The sequence below is a fragment of the Micropterus salmoides genome, unplaced genomic scaffold (assembly GCF_014851395.1).
Source record: "Micropterus salmoides isolate LMB-PRFRI ecotype aquatic unplaced genomic scaffold, ASM1485139v1 Ms_hic_scaffold_13, whole genome shotgun sequence".
In the NCBI taxonomy this organism is placed as follows: Eukaryota; Metazoa; Chordata; class Actinopteri; order Centrarchiformes; family Centrarchidae; genus Micropterus; species Micropterus salmoides.
In genome coordinates this window covers 27,539,326-27,558,732 of record NW_024040374.1, presented here as the reverse complement: position 1 = coordinate 27,558,732, position 19,407 = coordinate 27,539,326, and the positions used below count along the sequence as shown (strand labels likewise).

At 39.4% G+C, this 19,407-nt stretch overlaps 1 protein-coding gene across 3 annotated transcripts in view; it reads left to right on the top strand.

Moving 5' to 3' along the window:
* Window positions 1-430: 430 nt before the first annotated feature.
* ryk (receptor like tyrosine kinase) overlaps window positions 431-19,407 on the top strand; it is a 50,594-nt gene continuing 31,617 nt past the window's right edge. For all 3 annotated transcript variants that reach the window (XM_038716699.1, XM_038716700.1, XM_038716698.1), the window contains exons 1-3: window positions 431-1,084; window positions 18,914-19,035; window positions 19,154-19,253. In XM_038716699.1, coding sequence (XP_038572627.1) covers window positions 877-1,084; window positions 18,914-19,035; window positions 19,154-19,253 — 430 coding nt within the window. In that variant the 5' untranslated portion in view covers window positions 431-876. The remainder of the gene's footprint in view (window positions 1,085-18,913; window positions 19,036-19,153; window positions 19,254-19,407) is intronic.

The following is a 19,407-nucleotide window of genomic DNA, read 5'->3' as shown; positions in this document are numbered from 1 at the left end:
TTAAAGGTAAGAACATATAACATAATTACACAGTTGCAACAACTGTAGATACCGTATTGCAGTTTTTTGGTTCAGTGTTTCCTTATGATAAAAATCGGGGTGTATCTGTCTATCAATCTGTTTATGTTGTTTTTGTTTACAGTGTGTATTTATGTGTTCTCTATACAGTAGCCTGAGTGAGATTTGGTTATTGTATTAATTATGTTATTATTGTATAAGTAAGCACATCGTGAGCAATGTACAATCCTGAGTCAAATTCCTAGTGTGTGTGGGTACACATATCTGGAAAATAAAGCTCATTTTGATATATTTGTTTGGTTTGTTCATTTATCTTGAGTTTGTAAAAATATGTCCGACAGCACGTAAAGGCAGCATTCCACTTCTGTAGTCGGAGCCGTCGCCCCCCCCTCCTGCTCCGAGTGAAAACTGAGATAGTGAGGAAAAAGCGACGGGAGGGAAGACCATGGAGGGAGGAAGCTGGATGTATTAGCTAGTTTGCTACTTTGGGGTACTTTTCCTCTTCTTCCAGTTTCACCTGTACAAATCAAAGCGCTTCATTGTGGTGATATCTGGTGTGTATTTTATGTGCTGGGAAAACGTCTCACATTCCCTGAACATTCAGCATTCAACGGAAGTCTTACCGCGGACGGTTAGCACAAACCGACGAAAGTTAGCCTGCTCTGGCTAACTTAGCCTGTCTCAGCTAGCAAGAAAGGACAAAAACGGGCTAGTGGAAAAGGAGTTAAGGCTAAAAGAGGCGCTGCGGCGTAAAGTAACTAGTAATGTTGCCTCCCGGGATTAACTTCAGATACGGATGAGAAAGAAATTGGCGACTGGGGAACACCGTGAACAACTGCGAGCCAGACGGCCACTGCTATGTTGGGGTTGATTCACGGCTCTGGCAGTCCGCCTGAGTCCCGAGGTTGGCCACACTCGGTGCTGTGGAGGCTTGGGGGCTTCTTCTTCCTCCTGCTCCTGGAAGGGGCCGGCTGCCTCGCCAGCCCGAGCAGCACTTCAGGCGTCAGCAACGACCACACTAGTGTCAACATATACATGAGTGTGGAGGAGGTGAAGAAGCTTGTGGGTAAGAAAGTCTGCATGTAAAGTCAGCTGTCTTCAAACTGTGTTACCAGTGTAACTCGGTGTCTGTGTTGGGATGCACTTTTGCCAGTGTGCCCCTCTGTCTGCAGTTTTCTTTCTAACACTGTACAAAAATGCTTGTGAAGCATTACAACTTACTCTTACTGTGTTAACAGATCAGCTATAGAGTAACGTTGTGGGTCAATAGTAATTTGGGATTAAATGCTCCTTGGCCCACAGCAGAGCATTTAACTTTGAGCCAAAAGACAATGAGTTCAGTTGTAAGTCTGCAAAGTTAACTGCTGCACACATTATTACTTTCATCTTTTGATGTGCTAATTGTGTGGTGAGTCCCCCAACTTGAAATCCAGTTGAAATGAGTAGCCCTGTAGACAAAAAACACAAAGGATCATGTCTTTTGAAAAAGTTTTGTATGGTTTTCAGGGAAAATTTTGATCTAAATTAATAATGATAGTAGAAAAGAAGAAAATCGCATTACGTCTTATTTAAAAGGCCTCGTGCTGTGGGTATACGTGGGATGAAACATAGCCTATGCCACCATAAAAATAGTAGACACCCGGCCTCTCATGTTTGTGACCAGTGTTGTAGATGTTTGCATGACTATATAGATCAAGATGTTGCACTTGAAATAACCTGTACATACCATGTGTGGAGCGTAAATCACTAACTGTTGTGTACAGTGTTGCATCATTAAGAAAACAGGCTTGACACTCAAAGCAGCTTCACAGCTGTGGTGCGTTTCAACTTTGGGCTGCATCGAGAAAGGTATGCTTATGCGTCACCAGCAGTGACGCATAAGAGAGGAACTGACCAAAACATACATTTAAACCACAGCCAGTATGAGATATTTGTGGTTGAGTGTCAGGTTATTATGAAGTGAGCTGCGGGGAGGGAAGTTTGGTCCAGTGTGTTGATTGTGCTGTAGGGGTCCATCATGCAGCTGCAGAAGATTCACATTATGCCTTGGTTATGATTTGAGCCATGGGTGATGTAACTACCTTGGCCATATTAAACCATTAGTATTTGAGCTAGGCTATACTGTACACAAGAATAAAGAAACTTACTAGACCTGCAAAATAGACAGAATTGTCATGTTTTTACTGAATAGTTTAGCTGTGACTGGGCTGATATCCTTTTATCCGGGTGCCAAGGTCAAGCCTGTCTGTGGATTGGTCCTTGTTAGTTTAGGGTTTACTGAAGATGTGTTGAGGGTGCAGTTTGGAACTAGTCATTTACCATGCGAGAGCCACTGTTAAGTCTAATGAACGGTTAGACGTGCTTGTGCATCATTACTTCTGGAGGGAGGAAGCGGATGTTGCAACTTCTCGTGCTGCTATTAAAAAAACCCAAACAGGTATCATCATCTTGTAGCAGCATCAGCATTTTTTGCACCGGATGTGATTCAGTAGATGATCAGTTTCTGTTGTCCATTTATCCAGGCGAAGAAGTATCAAGTGTCAGGCAGTTGTGTTTGTGACCCTCTTTATGCAGTTTTTCAGTGCTGCCAGCCATCAGACCAAAATGTTTGTTACTCTGTTGAGCTTTTTGATGTTAGATGAACTAAATCATGAGTATCATATTGATGCAACTGACCAGATCTTGTGATGCTCTCAGTCATGTAAACCGGATAAACTGGATGATTTTGGTCTCTGGCTTTTTGACAGGAGCATCACTCATGGTGCTGTTTTAAAAAAAGCATTTCAGCTCCTTTCCTCCTCTATAATCTCACTGGTGTTAGACCGTAGGCTGACTCTGTCCCTTTTGGTTCCTCTTGTTCTCCATCGGGCTATAGTTAATCTTATGTAGCCAGACAAGGGCCTCTCTTGTGGTGTGTTTGAAACCTCGTCTGGTTGTGTGGAGAAATCTCTTAATAGTTTGACAACTATGTGTGCGGAACTAAAAAGTATGTGAGGACAGAAACTTCCATGATTCACTGGCAACTGACGGGGAAAAAAACACTTTGGACGGCGAAACTGGCATCACGTTGGTGATAGGCTGCTGGGGAGTGTCCCTGCAGATTCATGCAAGTTTGCTTTGGTACAGCACAGGTCTTGTTGTATCCCTTATTAAAATCTCTCAGTCATCAGTTAACTAAATAGACATAATTATTAAAATACATTCTGTACAATGTGGATTCATATTTTTTCCTGAATGAAAACCGATTGAGAATGTGCATGGATAAGATGTAGCATGGGATGTTTTACCCTGTTTTAGTAAACAGTCAAAGGGTGAATAGATTTGTAAAAACTTGAAATATTGATTTGAGCTATGTCCCAATATTACTTGGCAAGACCTTTTGAAATATTGCTTTTTCCTACACTTATTTTAATCAGTGGTGAACAGGTTTTTCTAATTTCAGTGTTCCAAATTAGGTTGATTTCAAAAGTGCGCTGTTTTTCAGATTTGATACCAGCCCTGTGTGCACACATGCATATACATACATACATGCCTACAATTTCCTGTTGACAAAAAAAGGGATGCACTCTCCTAAAACTGTTTCCAGAGAATCTTGTATTAAACTTTTGAGTATCCAACAGCCTACCTCTGTTTGAGGGTAGGGACTGGATGACATACTGATTTTACTGCTGGGACATTAGGAAATGTTCCCGATTTCCACTGTATCTTTGGGCATATGTGGATTTTATTTTCTTAATTTTTTATAAAACACCAAATGAATATGGGTGCTTTGTAGCTGTGTGCATAATACTTTGTGATTTATATTATGGCAAATAGATTGGCTGGGACCAAAAGAAAAATTGCTTCGTGGTAGAAGGCTTGATGATGTCTCAGATGTTTGACTTGTCATGGCAGTAGAAGCACAGGTGTAATCAATAACGTTAATGATGACGTAAGTATCACAGGAGCCAGCATGCACTATAGGACATTTTCATGGAAGACATTTAGACATGTCAAAGTAGAAAAGGCACAGATGTAAAATAAAAGTGAATGATTCCATGCAGCTGCTTCAGAGTCAAGGACCTGATCACTGTCACACTGTCATCATGTATGTTTTATGGGTGTGGCATGTCAACATAAAGGTAGGGCTGATTAATCATGTTTAAATAAAAATGGCGATTTGAAAGAGTTGCAAGAACTGCAGGCTAACATGGATTGATAGCAGTGTCTTAAAACAGGCATATTTAGTTTGATGTTACCAATTAATGTTCATAACTGCACTTGACCAAACTACAAAATAAAATTATTGTCTTGTAAAGATGCTCTCAGCATGCTTGTGTCTGTTTGTTGAGGAAGAAACTCCACTACATATTATGATGATTCAAAAGATAAAGTGGATGGTGTCTTTTTGCTTCTTCTTCAGAATGACCAGTTGTGTTGTGAGTCTTTGTCTAGATACAGCTAGTTAGTATAAATAACTGGTGGATTGTGACCAGTAGTTGCAATCTTCCAGTTAAACGTAGAAGCAAATCCAATCATCTTCCTGAAGATCTGAATAGTGACTTACAGGAAGCAATTCATCCTGCTAAAGTTAGTTCTGTGCAGAGCTGTTAACAGTATCATTACAGATGTAAAAACGTTTAGTTAAATTCTCAGACGTGACCAACCAGCAGTTATCATTATCATCAGTTGTCATTATTCCTTTAAAGGAACAGCAATGTAGTTGTTAAGAATTGCAGTCAGATCTGAAATCGGTTATCCGTACAGGTCAGTGGTGCCAAAGCCTGATGTGCGTAACAAACAACCTGACTCTCGAGGGGTCGGAAAGGAACAGGAATGTGTTACGCCTGAATTGAAATAGTTTTGCATACACAGCGTGTTTGTCTGTGGATGAACTACAGGCAGCATCCCTGATTGTTTTTGCATATGACTAGTGGCTGTCTCCAGAACCCTACTCTTTACATGCATTCCTTTCCTCCGCTCCCATGTCAGCTGTGTCTCAAGACCCGCATCTTGGGTTTGAGCTGTGTTGCAGCTGCCAGCTCAAATTCAGTCACTTTAAGGTAAATTAACCCAATGACAACCCCAATTCAAACAGTTTAAGCTCAAATTTTGAGTGAGGTGCAGCAGCAAGAAGCCTACCATGTGTCTATGTTTGCTGTGAAGGATTTACAACTCCAGAGGGTCTTTTATTTCAGAGGGTGTTCAAAAATGTATCAGGGTTGTTGCGAGAGACACACTGCATCACACTGCTCATAAAACAACAGGTAAATACTGCATTCATAAGGCCCATGACTAGTTTTACGAGCTTCAATAGCTTTCTTTCTGTCCCTGTTTTCCTGGCCTTTTGACCATCCATGTGAAGATGAGGGGTGAAGTAAAAATAAGTTTTCTGTACATGCATTTGCTTTCTCCTGTAACAATGACACTTGGAGCCCAGTTTTCCGCGGTAGAACCAGTACTCAGAGGAATTCTTCTTGATGGAAAGTAAGCAGAGAGAGAGTCTGTTTTCTAGTTCTTCCACGGCATACTAACTGTGTCATTGGTCTTGCCGCTCACTGTATTTGTGCTGGGCTTTTCTAGTCAAAACAAAACCATAGCTCCACAGTCCCCAACCAAAATTAGTATTGTAGACAAAATAAGCAGTTCCTCCATTAAGTCTTTTTTTTTTTTCCAATACTTAGCTTGTGGGAAGGGGAAACATTAGACTTTAATCAGACAAACTCTGCCTGATAGTACAACTAAACTTCACATATCGTCATCTTAAAAAACACTGAAATGTTTTATTTTATTTCATCGTGACTGCCAAAGTGAAAATTCTAGCAACATGTTCATTGTTTGCCCAATCAGGTGAGTAGGTCTGAGTTTGGCTTAATAACTCTGCCTGAGCATGCAGAAACTGAAATATCCAGGTCTTACAAAACATGTTGAGCTAGCGTGCAAAATTGTCCTTGTATTCTGAAGAGCCAAGTGCATGGCGGCTAACCAGCCTTCCTCCCCTCCTCCAAAGAAGAGCTGAAAGGCAAGCAGGGGCTTTGAAAAAGAGCCTGTGAACAGTGAGGAGTGATTGGCAGCAGCATTCATTTCCTTCATGCCTCTCTCCAAGGATCCTGTGGTTGAATAGGGGAGCCCCTGCTCTCACATCTTTTGTCCAAGAGCTGCTGCTCTTTTAGACAAAAGATGGGTTGTTGCTTGTACAGGAGATTCTGGAAAGCAACGACCCGTCTTATAAATTGTTGCCCTTGTGTTAAAATCATCAGAAATATATAAAAATAATTATTTTTCTCCTTGTCTGTCCATATGACAGCAAATGCCATAAGAGTTTGAGTTGTACTGTCTGTTGAGACCACTGCCATGCTTGAGTGACATTGATTTAATTTTGCTTTTACATGGTGGAGAGAAGGAAATATTAGGAGCAGTCTTGTTTTAAGCCTTGTAATTTTTTTAGCATTTCTAATTTAGGTAGGAAACACCTTTTCTAAACAAAAAAAAATGCAAAAATATTTGACCTTGCGTACACAGCTCCGGCTTTAAAACTGCTGCTGTGCTCACAAAGCTGCCCATGTAAAACAGCATCCAAAAATAGATGCGTAAGAGTGTGTGTGTGTGTGTGAGACCTCTTAAATTACATGTTAGTTGGCTCATGACGAAACCTGCCTCAAACAGCTAATCTTTTTTTTTTCAGCAAATCATTTGATATTTGTTGAGTAAACTAAAGAGCCCGTTTCAACCATCAATGAGGTGCCTATAAACAGCGGCAGACTGTCTTGCTCAGATTCCTCTCCCTGCCTTCTTCCTTGTCTGCCCTCGGGGCACTTTGTGGAATATAAAAGGGAAACTGATGTATGGTATCTTTGAAGTGAATCAAAGGAAACCACAGAGAATGTGACTTAATGTGTGTTTTTCTTTTAGCTGTAAGATACTTTCAGAGGTGACTATTTTTGCAACCAGTGCTGTTGTTGCTGCCTAACTGAAAAAGCTTAGTTGGTGTCCTTGGTTGGGATGTATTGTTGTGCTTTTCAAAGAACATACAACATCATGATTTATTTTAACATTATTATTGCGCTTTCCTTTTACACTTTGATACTCGTGCTTTTCTTCAATTGCTTGACTGCTGGAAACTTCAGTTGGTTTTCTGTTGGGACATGCACTGAAGCTGGGCTATGCCTAACTTTTCCTTGGGCAAGAAAGTGAAAAAGCCTCATTAAAATCCAAGTTTCTATTCAAATAGATTACATATTTTAACAACATTTCCAGAAAATCTGCAAAAGAAAATGTGAAATAATGTACGTAATGTGACTATTAGGAATTGGTCACAGCCAGATACACAGGAGGTTGTACTAGTTGTCCAGTCAGGTGCCATTAAACCATTGCTTAAGAAGATGGTTAAAGGAGATGATGTGATAAAAGGAGCGCCTGTCAAAATGGAAAACATGATGTATTAATGTTTGTTTCATGTATTGAGGAAGGGTTCCGTCACCTTATTGCTCCACACAGATGTTTTCATCTGCTGCCACTGTTAGTCTCTTTAGCTATGAGTGACGTTTCTCGCATCGTTCATGTACGTCATTCATTTGCCAAGTTTCTGTCCGTTACACTTAGCACTTTATTATCAATACACCAACTTTTCTTTACCTCAGCCAAGTGACAAGTGAGTTAAGGGGATCTTCAGTGAAAGCTAATTTACAGTGCTGAGCGACCGATTCTCCATTTTTTTGCACCTCTTTCTGCTGTGAAAGCTGCTATGCATTTTAGGCAAAGCCTTATTGCTGTCTGAAACACTTTTAGATTTTAAAAAACTTTTGTTTTATTTCTGAAAATGAAAAATGTCACTGCTTTTTCTCCACATGTAGACCACATTAGACCAGGTCCAGATCCAAAACCACTATACCTAGAGCTGTCAAATCTGGATTAGATTGTCCCAGAGTGGCTAAACTTTCAATCAAACATAGTTTTAGATTTGTGAAACCTTATTTCATTTTGTGAAAATACTATAAAGTGCGATTTCAATGCTTTTTTCACGTTTAGACCTCATTAGACCAGGTCCAGATCCCAAACCACTATGAGAGAGAGGGACGAGCAAGAGGATGTGCTGCGCAAATGCGCTACGGTGCTCTGCAATCAAATATGTGTCGATATTGTGGCGGGCGCCACAAATAAATGAACATGTGGGAAACGCTGGCTATGGATATAGGCTATTTAAAAATAATAAAAAACAAAGCAAGTCTCTCCCGACTTTTTAAACTAATTGTGTATTCATAACAGCAACAATGAGTGTGATTTTAACGAAACCTACAACGTTTTTAACGCCACTGTCTGAGATCAGAAAATCGAGCAAGAGTCTCGACTTTTGAACTAACATTAATGTTTTTCACATGCACATATAAGAGAAGTATTCAGTGCTTTTACAAAGCACAAAATGTTGATTAACGCCACTCTCCTGCCAAGTGGGTGCTTCACTGGCAGTAACGTTAGCTGCTGGAGTTTCTTTCTACAGGCTAAGTTTCACGTTTCTTAGCATATGCTTAAATATAAAATTGTTCGCGGTTGAAAGCTTTTTACTGGTCTCACAACGTTTACGGAAGACCATGCAGGGTTCGACAATGACAGTGGCCCGATGGCCCGGGGCTAGTAAAATGTAACGTCAGGACAGTTGAACTAGCAACTCACTGGGCCAATGTAAAAACATTAGTATTAAAATAAAAAAAAATAAAAAATGAAACTCAACATCCTGCAGTTGTTTTGCACCGATGTCCAATCCAGAGTTGTAGTTATGTGACGAGAGGTTGTCAAATGTAATTTCTCTAATATTAATCATGCGGCAACCTCTGGGTCGAAAGTGAAACCATGCAGACGGAACTTAAAGCTGCATTCTCTCTTAACGGCCAGCAGTTTTGGCCAAAAGCGAGCGTTTGGGGCGGTGAGTTTACATATAAAGTCAATGCAAAGACGCGTAGAGCTGCGATTTTCTGGCAACGCGAAGGAATTCGCATGATTCTGAGTCACGATAGCCTATCAGTGTTGAGATTGTCCTTACGTCACCGACAGTTTCAGAGTGTTGTGTGGTGAGGGGGGGAATCTGTTCTGACAACTACGCCGTTTACTCGCGGGAGGAGCGCGGAGTTAACTGATTTTATTAAATTAGCTTTTTACTTTAGTTTTTGGGATTTCAACGTTGATTTATCTTCGCTGGAGCTTCTCAGCAGCTAGTTTCCGTGCACATCCGGTTCCAGTGTTGTTGTTAGCGTCATTAAGTCGAACTACAACTTCATATTTATATAAAAACTGGACATTACTTGGACAAAAGAAAGCGAGGAGGTTGAACTACTGGTGAGTTCAGAAAACATGTGTCTGTAACTTTATTCCAGCTATCATTGTACTTTACTGTGACCAAGTTAGCATAGAATAGCCCTGATCGATCCAAACTCCATTCAGAAAACAAACATTTTAGAAGTTGTTGTCCTGCTGTCTTGCTGACAGACCTGACAAAGCATGAATTCATATGTTTAACAAATCTGCATCATGTTGTAGTTATTTCGGCATCAGTTTAATCCGTTTATTGCTATTTCATAACAGCAAAATGTTTACTTTGGGTTCATACAGTTGTAGTAATGGCGAGTTGTGTTTAATCACGTTATCGCGTTAAAATCGCCTTCTCGCGTTGTGTGTGAACACTTGTTGCGAATGTACTCACGCGAGGAAAGCATCGCGAGGAGAAAATTCGCGGTTGGTCTGAATGCCGCATTATGACCGGCTACCAAAGCGCTTTTGTCCCCTGGCTGCGCGCGCATCCAGTACTGTTTGTATATAAGAGTATCACACGTGCAACCATCCCAACTTAAATGAAGTGGCGTGTTCTTCCAGTTTGAACAAACTATGAAATGGAGTCCTCACCCTCCTTTTATTTGTGTAGCATTTAGAGCCCGACTGATACTGATTTCGATATTTGAGGATTTTAAAATCTGATATGCCGATATTCTTTTTCCCATTCTATTCAGAAACATAAATAAAAATGATCCCTAACATTTGTTGTTATGCGACCTCACCAAGATAACAAAATGCTGAACAAAAGTAAAACAAAATATATTAAAGTTTTGATAAATAAGAGTCAAAAGTAGAAAAAAGATTTAAAGATCCATTATAAACTATAGAGTACTACTACTACTAATGAACATTAAAGGAAATAGCATATGTAGTCTATTGTGTGGGACTGCCATACAGAAACTAAATAAAAAAATACCAATGTACTAACAATAATAATTATAATACCATATATTACTCATATCATTACAATTGTATTACATTATAATGATAAACAGGGCTCCCCTACATTGGCAATATATTTGTCGTGCTGTAGTTATTACCGTACACATATTCTGCCACAATGACTATTTTCAATGTAGCATATTCACATCTAGTTTATCCCTTTACCAGCACGCTTTAATTCTATCCAAAGCCGACTACCGTCTATGATACTTCAGGGCTCAACGTTGAACTTTTTTGCAACTGGCCCCATCGGGCCAGTTGGTTTGAAACTTATTGGCCCGAAGACAATTTACTGTCTCCAAAAGTTGTAATTTATCAGTGTTACAACAAACCCAAAGACTTATAAGTTATTAAGTACATCCTGGATATAAAAAACTAAACTAAAATGGACACAGTTAAAATTATAAAAAATGAGAAGGTTAACAAAACAATTGACTTTTGAAACAAAATGTACTAAGATTCAAACATGATTCTCTCTCTCTCTACAGCTATTTAATAAAAAAAATTCACAGAGTAGCGGATACAAGTGATTGACAGGTTCGCCATTGTAGCGACCTGTCAATCACAAGGTAGTCCCGCCCAAAAACATATGCTGCATTATCATCTATTTACTCAATGAACATCATGTTGTGTTGAAGAATACTGACTGAGACCATCAACTCATTATGAAAGTTTTTAACAAGGAAATAATTCAGCTGAGAAGCAGCAACATTTTACCATTATTTTTAATGGAACCGTACTTCTTTTTGCAACCAGCGGAATCGCCCCCTGCTGGCCGTTAGAGAATGCAGTTTTAAGTGAGTGGAATAAGCTTATAGCATAAGTTAGCTTTGTGGGAAATCTAAGTTAGCCATGTTAGCTATGTTAGAAAAGATTTAGAAGTGATGACCTAGGGAGAAATGAGAGGACTGTTCACTAGAACTGCCACACTGTTTCAGAAATAAATCTGTGATCAAGTTTGTCAACAGCGTAGCCTCCACCACTCAAGTACCGTAACATTAAACATAGTGCTGTGACCCAACTCACCAGCAACACAGTCCTCTTTGTTGTTTCTGCATACTCTGGGAGAGTTTGATCAGCTGATCGTTCTGTTTTATGGTGCAGGCAGTGCTATCATCTGGAGAACTGCAGAGCGCCCTCTGGTGGGAAAACTATGCTGCACTCATGACATGAGTGAATTAGCTCATATCGGCCGAAAACATCTGCGTAAAGATAAATCGGCCGGGCTCTAGTAGCATTATCTAATGTAGATGGTGTTTATTCTTCAGGAAGATGCAAATGTTTACCACACCTCAAAGTTGTCTATTAAAGGTTGAAACTGTAGGAAAACTCAAATTACATACCCAGTCTTTATACCCCAATCCTGCAGACCTTGTAACCTGGATGACTAGTTATCTAACTATAAAGCACCCTACATCTCTGAGAGCTAACTGTGAGATGTGATTGCATGCAATGTGATTTCCAGCTGAAATTTTTAACCCAGTGCTTCGTGTTAGATGGGTACCACTAGTGTATTCTTTTTTGTATTATTCTTTACACTTGTTAAAGCACTTTGTAACTTGTTTTTGAAAAGTGCTCTACAAATAAGGATTATTATTATTATTATTGTCCTTCATATTTTTACTAAATGCCATAAAACTTAAGTTGATAGCCTGAGCTATTATTTGCTGAAATAAAAAATTAAAGCACAATCCCTGTATAGAGACTACTATTGGAAATTGACATTATTTTTTTTAGCAAGCCTTGGAATGTTTTAACTCAGCACTTTAAACACTGAATTTGTTTCACCTTTCATGCCTTTTGAAGTAGAGCAAAGTATTTGACCTATCAGTCATCTTTTTGTTACAAAGCTTTACTTGAATCGCTGCTGGATTTGGGCTGCAATACAAAAATGCAATGGTCCTGAGGTTCAGGGTAAGTTCTCCACTTGTGTACTTGGTTATATCCTGCAGACACATGTTTATTACAACTTTTTATATAGCTGTTTTCCCAAGCATGTTGGTTGGTGGCACACTCTTCTGATGGTAAAACTCTTGTGACCACGATTAACCTTACATAGTGAAGACAGGAGCAATAATAACTGGCTTTCAGTGTCACCATGTCTTGTTTTTGCGGCTGAGAAACTAAACTGCACTTAACATTAAAGCTGCAACTAACGATTGATTTTATTATCAATTAATCTGTCGATCATTTTCGAGATGGTCAGAAAATGGTGAGAAGTCCAAGATGATGTCTTCACATATCTTGTTTTGTCCACAAGCCAAATATATTCAGTTTACCTTCAAAGAGGAGTAAAGAAACCAGAAAATATTCACATTTGTGAAGCTGAAATCAGAGAATTTGGACATTTAAAAAAAAAACTCACAGTATTTAATCGATTACTAATTGATTTACGACTAATTGTTGCAGCTCTACCTAACATGTCTTTTTCAATCGCAGACCAAAACCAGCTCTATTCAGTTTACAGCTTGTCCACTGTGTCCCAGATCTTAGATCTTGAGATCCTTGTTACATTATACTCTGCTTTCCTGCCTCCTTCATGCCTGGGGATTTGTTTGGAGTTTCATGTTGATAGAGTTTCACGTGAGCCCTCATTTTCTGCCTCCTTGTTTAATGTAGCCAGTATCTTCCTAGTGAGAGGCTGGAGGGGAGTGTTTATCTCCTGAGCACTCGGGGATGAAGGCTTTGGGAGGTAGAGTGTCGACTGTGTGCACAAGAAGGTCTTTGTTATATCTGTCCAGGACATTACCACCTGGCCACCGCCACCTTTTGTTCTCCTCTTTCAAAGTCTGCAACGTGATCCGCAGCTTGCAAGACAACACTGTATTTTGACTTACAACTCCGAAGAGCCCAAAATGTTAAGACCAACACAGTTTTATTATTCCTGATTTGTTGTTGTGATTTATAGTTTTGGGTTGACGTCTGTAAATGAAAGGGATGGCCATGTTAAGTATATTTATATGACTGATTTTAATGTGTGTAAAAGTATCAATGTCAGTTTCAATGTCCAGTAGGATAGATGTGGGTGGGGGAAGCGAGTGAGTAATCTTCACTGCTGATTGAAGTGTCGATGTGCTCTTGAGCAAGGTCCTACTCCAGTGGAACTACTCGTTGGCCAACAACAGAGGAATAGTGGAGTGGGGGTGGGGAGATCTGAGATATAAAGTCTTGGTACTTTAGGAATGTCAGCAGGGTGTTTGGTGTGATTCGTTTTGTGTGGAATCCCTGTCAAACCAATGATGCCTCATTGGTTTGCCTCAATACTTCATAATTTTCCCGGCTGGGAGGGGACCCACTACGTGGACTATGAAGCTTAGCTCAGTTGATTGTAGTGGACGCGAACAAATAATAACCGTACAATGATACTCTGTACCAGGAGAATTCAGCAGCTCTTCACTCATGCTTTCAATGGTAAACCACCACAAGAATTCAAATTCAAATTAGCTTTATTGGCATGAATGTATAGCAACAATATTGCCAAAGCTATATATGAAGTACATAAGGACAATTCATTTCATACCTTTCATTAGATAAGGAAATAAAACAGCAAAAGTTGTGATTTTTGTGTGTGTTTATATATAAATAAAATAATAATAATAAATATATATAAAAATTCCATAAAAATAAATATTAAAGTGACAATTACCAACAAACACACTAGATTCTAAGGAGACACGTATAAACACAAATCATGTTTATCTACGGCATCAACTTCCACTGGAAGCCTCTCAGAAGCATTTCAGCAGCGCAGCGTGTAGCCTGCCCCACGTTAATGACTTGTTTTTAATTGTCCTTTTTGTGCTTCTACTACATTCTTTAAAGCGCTCTGGATCGCTTTCGTTTATCGTCTTGACGGGTGCATCTAGCAACTATCACAGGGAGCATTTCAGAATAAGAGCATTGACTTTGCCGACATGTTTGACACTTGCTATAACAATCTGATGCACAGTTACGATGTGTGTGATGCTGGCTTTTGTTAGGAGGAAAGCAACCAATCAGTGACTCGGGTGACGATGTATGCGTTATGTGTTTTTAAATCACCGATGCACACACTATATTCGTATGCTTATTTGTAGCAGATGGAATAGGCTTTTATTGCTCCTGTCATCCAGCATAGTCTGCAGATAAATTATATTCTGCTTGATGCACAACAAACCATGTCAATCTTTTGATTAATTAATACGAATGGAATTTAATTTATGTCAATCTTCTTTTAATTTAAAGACTGACATGATAGATTAAGTTTGTCTGTGAAGATTCTCAGTTATCCAGGTCATAGTTATCCATGGTTGGTTATAATCAAGGGCAGCTGGACTTGTTTGAGGTAGCTTGAAGACGTTTACCTCTCATCCAAGAGGCTTCTTCCGTTCTGTCTGAGTGCCAGCTATTTAACCTCTGTGGGGTCGATAAAACATTTCTCAATCCATTGGTGTTTGTCTGTGTAACACATTTTTTTTATTGATCCATCAGTGACGTTGGCGTAGTAAGCGGCTGCACTGGTTACCGTGAGTGCATAACACTGATGCTCACGGTGCCCTTTGTGATGTGATGCTTAAACGATAGGTTTGGATGTTTTGTACACTAAAAGATGATGGTCACTGTAATCATTTCTGCATTCTGGCTTCCTTACACAACTCTAAAGTAAGAGATGCAAAACGTATTTCAAAGTTCAGCCAAGGTTTGTTTGAGACTTCAGCAGTTTTAGTGAGCAAATTCAAGTGGGTAACAAAAAAGACTGTAGCTTTATCCAAAAAAAACTTGATTTGCCAAACTCTGACTGTAGCCCTATATTAGGTTTGGCTAAACCGTAACATGCATTTTTGCGTTGAACAAGGACTGTCAATATGTTCACTACTTCTAACACTGCAGAAAGGAAAAACTAGATTTCTGCATGTTGAGCATAAACTGTAAACTGTAACACTGATTTTAACAGTTGGTTCTTACAGCTGCGGGTCACTGTGGGCCAAACTATGTATTAATGAAGCCCAGTTTTATCCAAAAATATTTAGGTAAGTTAATATGTGCTTATTGATTGATGGGCTTACTGGCCTCATGTTTTTCTACTGAAGAAGAATGGATGCATACTGTACCATGTGACATATCTGTATGACTTGAAAATGATGAGTGAATACCGCAATAATTTTCTTGAAAAGGTCACACAACAGATTTAGTTTTAGATTTATTTTACCAACAACATTTGGTGTAATTAGTTTTATGCAGTACGAGAGAGAGCTTTAGTTTCATATTTGAAAAATAGAGGATTGTAAACATGAGGCATTGATTTTTTAATTTTTTTTTTCAGTCATTGTTTCATTGTGCTCAAGTGTGCTAGAGTTGAGTGTTTTCAGATCAGTGCAGGTGATAGTGTGCAATCATTAATCACTTAACACTAACAGAGAGAAATGGAAATGTCCAGCAGGAAATGATCCCTCAAAACACAACGTGCTGCCAAGTTATCGCTCTGGAATTCAAAAGGATGTTGTTCTTTTCCGTGCGTGTTAGCATTAGAGACGTTTGCATCTATAGTAACAGCACAGTGATTTTTAAGTTGTGACCCAACACTGACTAACAAGAATCATGTTTACAGGCCCACCTTCTAGCAGTGCTTGTTTTCCCATTCCAGAAAGCCACGAGTGTGAGTCAGTGATAAAAGTGTAGTGCATGGTTCACCGTCCTTAACCTCAGGAACCACTTATTCCCCCCTATCCTCGGTCTGTGTACACTGACAGGCGTCTGTTGCCATTCCTTCACATTCCTGTTTTGAAGGTGTTGCAGTTTGGGTGGATGGCTATGGTGCTGTGGGAGGGTCAAACTTGAAGCAGACTCACACTGGTCCCTCTTTGGGCCTTTATGCCTGGTTGTGTAGTTTAATTGGTATCAAAGCAGTGTGGACACATGTTGAGACAAGGGAGGTACACAGAGCGGAGCATGAGACAGGCAATTATTACAGGACTAAACTGTGTGGCCGTGTGCACATCTGTTAAGTGTCTTAAAGTGTCTGAGACTTGTACTAAATGCTAATAAAAACAAAGTTTATGCAATTTACCAGAGCATTGGACTATATTGATCTTAATAGCTTCACTCTGAACAAACTCATAATTGACAGTCACAGAATCTAAATGGCTTAGCATCTGGATTGGTGGAAAAAGTCACATTTTAATTAATATATCTTGTGTGCTGACTCAGGTAAAAGGTTGGTAGGAATAAATCTTTCCCACGTTCTGTAGGAAAGGGGCTGTTGAGGCTGTCAGTCCTGGACTACAGTGATGTGATTTATAGGCACGCATATCCTTCAATTCTTAAACTTCTGGACTCTGTCACTCTGTCTTGAAATGTATTACCTGTGGTTCACATTGTTGTATTTTATATGATAGGGTTGGATGGTCTTCTCTTCAAGAGAGAAGTGATGCACACTGGTTTCATCTGATCTACACTGAACAAAATTATATCATCTGAGTGATGAAGCAATACTGAGAGGTAATTTGGTATTTTTCCAGTACGCTGAACAAAATTATAAACGTTGTTTTTGCCCCCATTCATCATAAGCTGAACTCAAAGATCTCAGCAAGAAGAAGCAGCAGAAGTGCTCACTAACACAGATTTTGACAGATTTGTGAACAATATTTGAGAGAAATAAGCCTTTTGTGTACATAGAGAAAGTCTTAGATCTTTTGAGTTCAGCTCATGATTAATAGGGGCAAAAACAAAAGTGTTTATAATTTTGTTCAGCGTACTGGAAAAATACCAAATTACCTCTCAGTATTGCTTCATCACTCAGATGGGCTTTATCAGACTTGATACTGATTGGCTCTTAAAGTTCCACGTGTTGGGTCTGAACTTGGAAAGACTGCGTTTAAATTTAGTGCACCTGACTCCTGGAATAAAATACAGCACCTCCTTAAAATCAATACACCAGTACCTTTTGGGCATTTTAGAAAGCTCTACTTGTAATTGTTTTGCATAACTGTTTTTAATTTGACATTTTTAATTGTTTTTAACTGGGAACTCTTAGGGCTTTTAATACAACTGTTTGTTTAAAATTGTATTCTTAATGTAGCTATCAAATTTATCTTCCCTAATCAAAAAATTTAAATGACTTTCTATTTGACTGTCGCCCCTGAGTGATCTCTGGTTAATAAAGGCAGCTGTTTTCTGTTGAAAAGTTCTAAATATCGACTGTACACACCTTCTCACCAAAAACCCAACAAAGTTAATGACTAACTGGTGGACATGATGTAACATTTAGCAGCTAATTAGCCTAATATCTCTATCAGGAGTTTGTGGAGACCAAAACAGACCTAAAAAGAGAGTGAAAACAATATCTTTGCCAAGTAGTCAGATACACGACTCCCAGTAAATACAAATGTTACTCTGTATCTGCCTGATGTGTAAATTTGTCACTGTTTCAGTTGTATGTTGTGTTTACTGCTTGTTTGGTTCTATACTCAAAAAAATAGCATAATGCAGATTATTGCAAGTAAATGTAGGTTAAATTTAAATAAAGCAAAAAAAGAAAAAGTCATAAATGAAACAAAATGGATCATTTTGAATATAATATAACATTTGTTTTTTATCTATCTACACAAAGTGTGTGTGTGTGTGTGTGTGTGTGTGTGTGTATATATATAAAATAAATCATGTACATATTTTAAGCAATTGTTTATTCACTGTGCTTTTAATTATACATTTATAGACCTACATTTTATCTGAACCTCTCGCTCAGTGAAAATGAACAAGGAGCAGATTCCTAAATAAAGGAAAGGAAAGCCAGCCTTACTCTTTAGATTTGGTTAAATACTAGTTTATGTAACACCCGTCCCCTCCCCTGAGTTGGTAAATGCCTGAGAATGTTTTTAATTGAGCCAATGTGAGAAAGGTCTATGAGCCGGAGCTCTGAGACAGCCCGAGGGTATTAGGGGAGCCTGGGCACATTCTTCCCCTCTCTTTAAAGTGTCTATAGACTGATAGACAGACCCCACTCTGCCAGACAGACGCTTTCAAGGACTGATAGCACTGCCCCAGGCCAGGGTTGGGGATTTCACCAGCACACATTAGACTTTTATGACTTTTTGATGCAGCAAGAGCCGGGGGGGGGGGGAATTTGTTAGGGTTTGAGAAAGAAACGCTACATACAGTGCCAACCCATCTAGCTTTCTCATGATTATGCACTATGGCATTTCATAAGCTTTGCATTCAGTATAGACCGAATGGTTGAATTGACTGTGAATGTTGTGTGCTAGTTCACATTTTGTTTTATCGAAAGCATTCCAATCCCCTTCCTCTTAACCCTTCTCCGTTTTGTTTCCTGGATAGAAAATTGCGGTCATATTTTGGATGTTGTCTCACTTGAACGATTTGAAGTTTTTCACTTGGGCACTAAGAGGCCTCAAGTACTAACAGATGTGGTTAGTCCATTTCTCTTATTGGGGGGAAAACCTCCTAATCCAAGCTAGCATTTTGAGTCAACATTGTACCATTTTCCTCAGGCTTGGGTGTGTGTGTGTGTGTGTGTGTGTGTGTGTGTGTGTGTGTGTGTGTGTGTGTGTGCGTGCATTTACCTCTTTTTGTTGTGTTTTGTGTTTTTTCTTCAGTAAAATCATGTCAAAAGTTTCTCATAAGATACAACTTTATGTCCTCTGTCCTCTCACAGGCCTAGATGCGGAGCTCTACTATGTGCGAGACAGTGTGGTGAATCATTATGCTCTCTCCTTCACTCTGCCTGTGCCCAGTGAGACCAACAGCCTTCACTTCACATGGCATTCAAAGACAAAGGTAAATCTCAGAATCGGGAACTATTGATCGATCACTTTAATACAGGCTTACTTGTGCACATATGCAAGGCATCCCATTTATGTGTTGACAACATTTGTTCCTCATTCCTTGTTTATAGGTTGACTACCGGCTGGGCTTCCTCATGGAGAACCCCGTTGCCATGAACCAACCACAGAGCAACATCTCCACTCAAGGGGAGGTGCCCCGTGTTCCCTCTGGTTTGTCAAATTTACACCTTTTGTTGCGCCGTGCCCTCGTAGGGCAAGTACATGTATACTATTTTGTAGAACAATGGTGTCAGTAAATCAATATTTTTCTAACTAGTTGTCAAAATGCTGAGGAGTTTTAGTTGCAGCTCAGTAACACAACAGT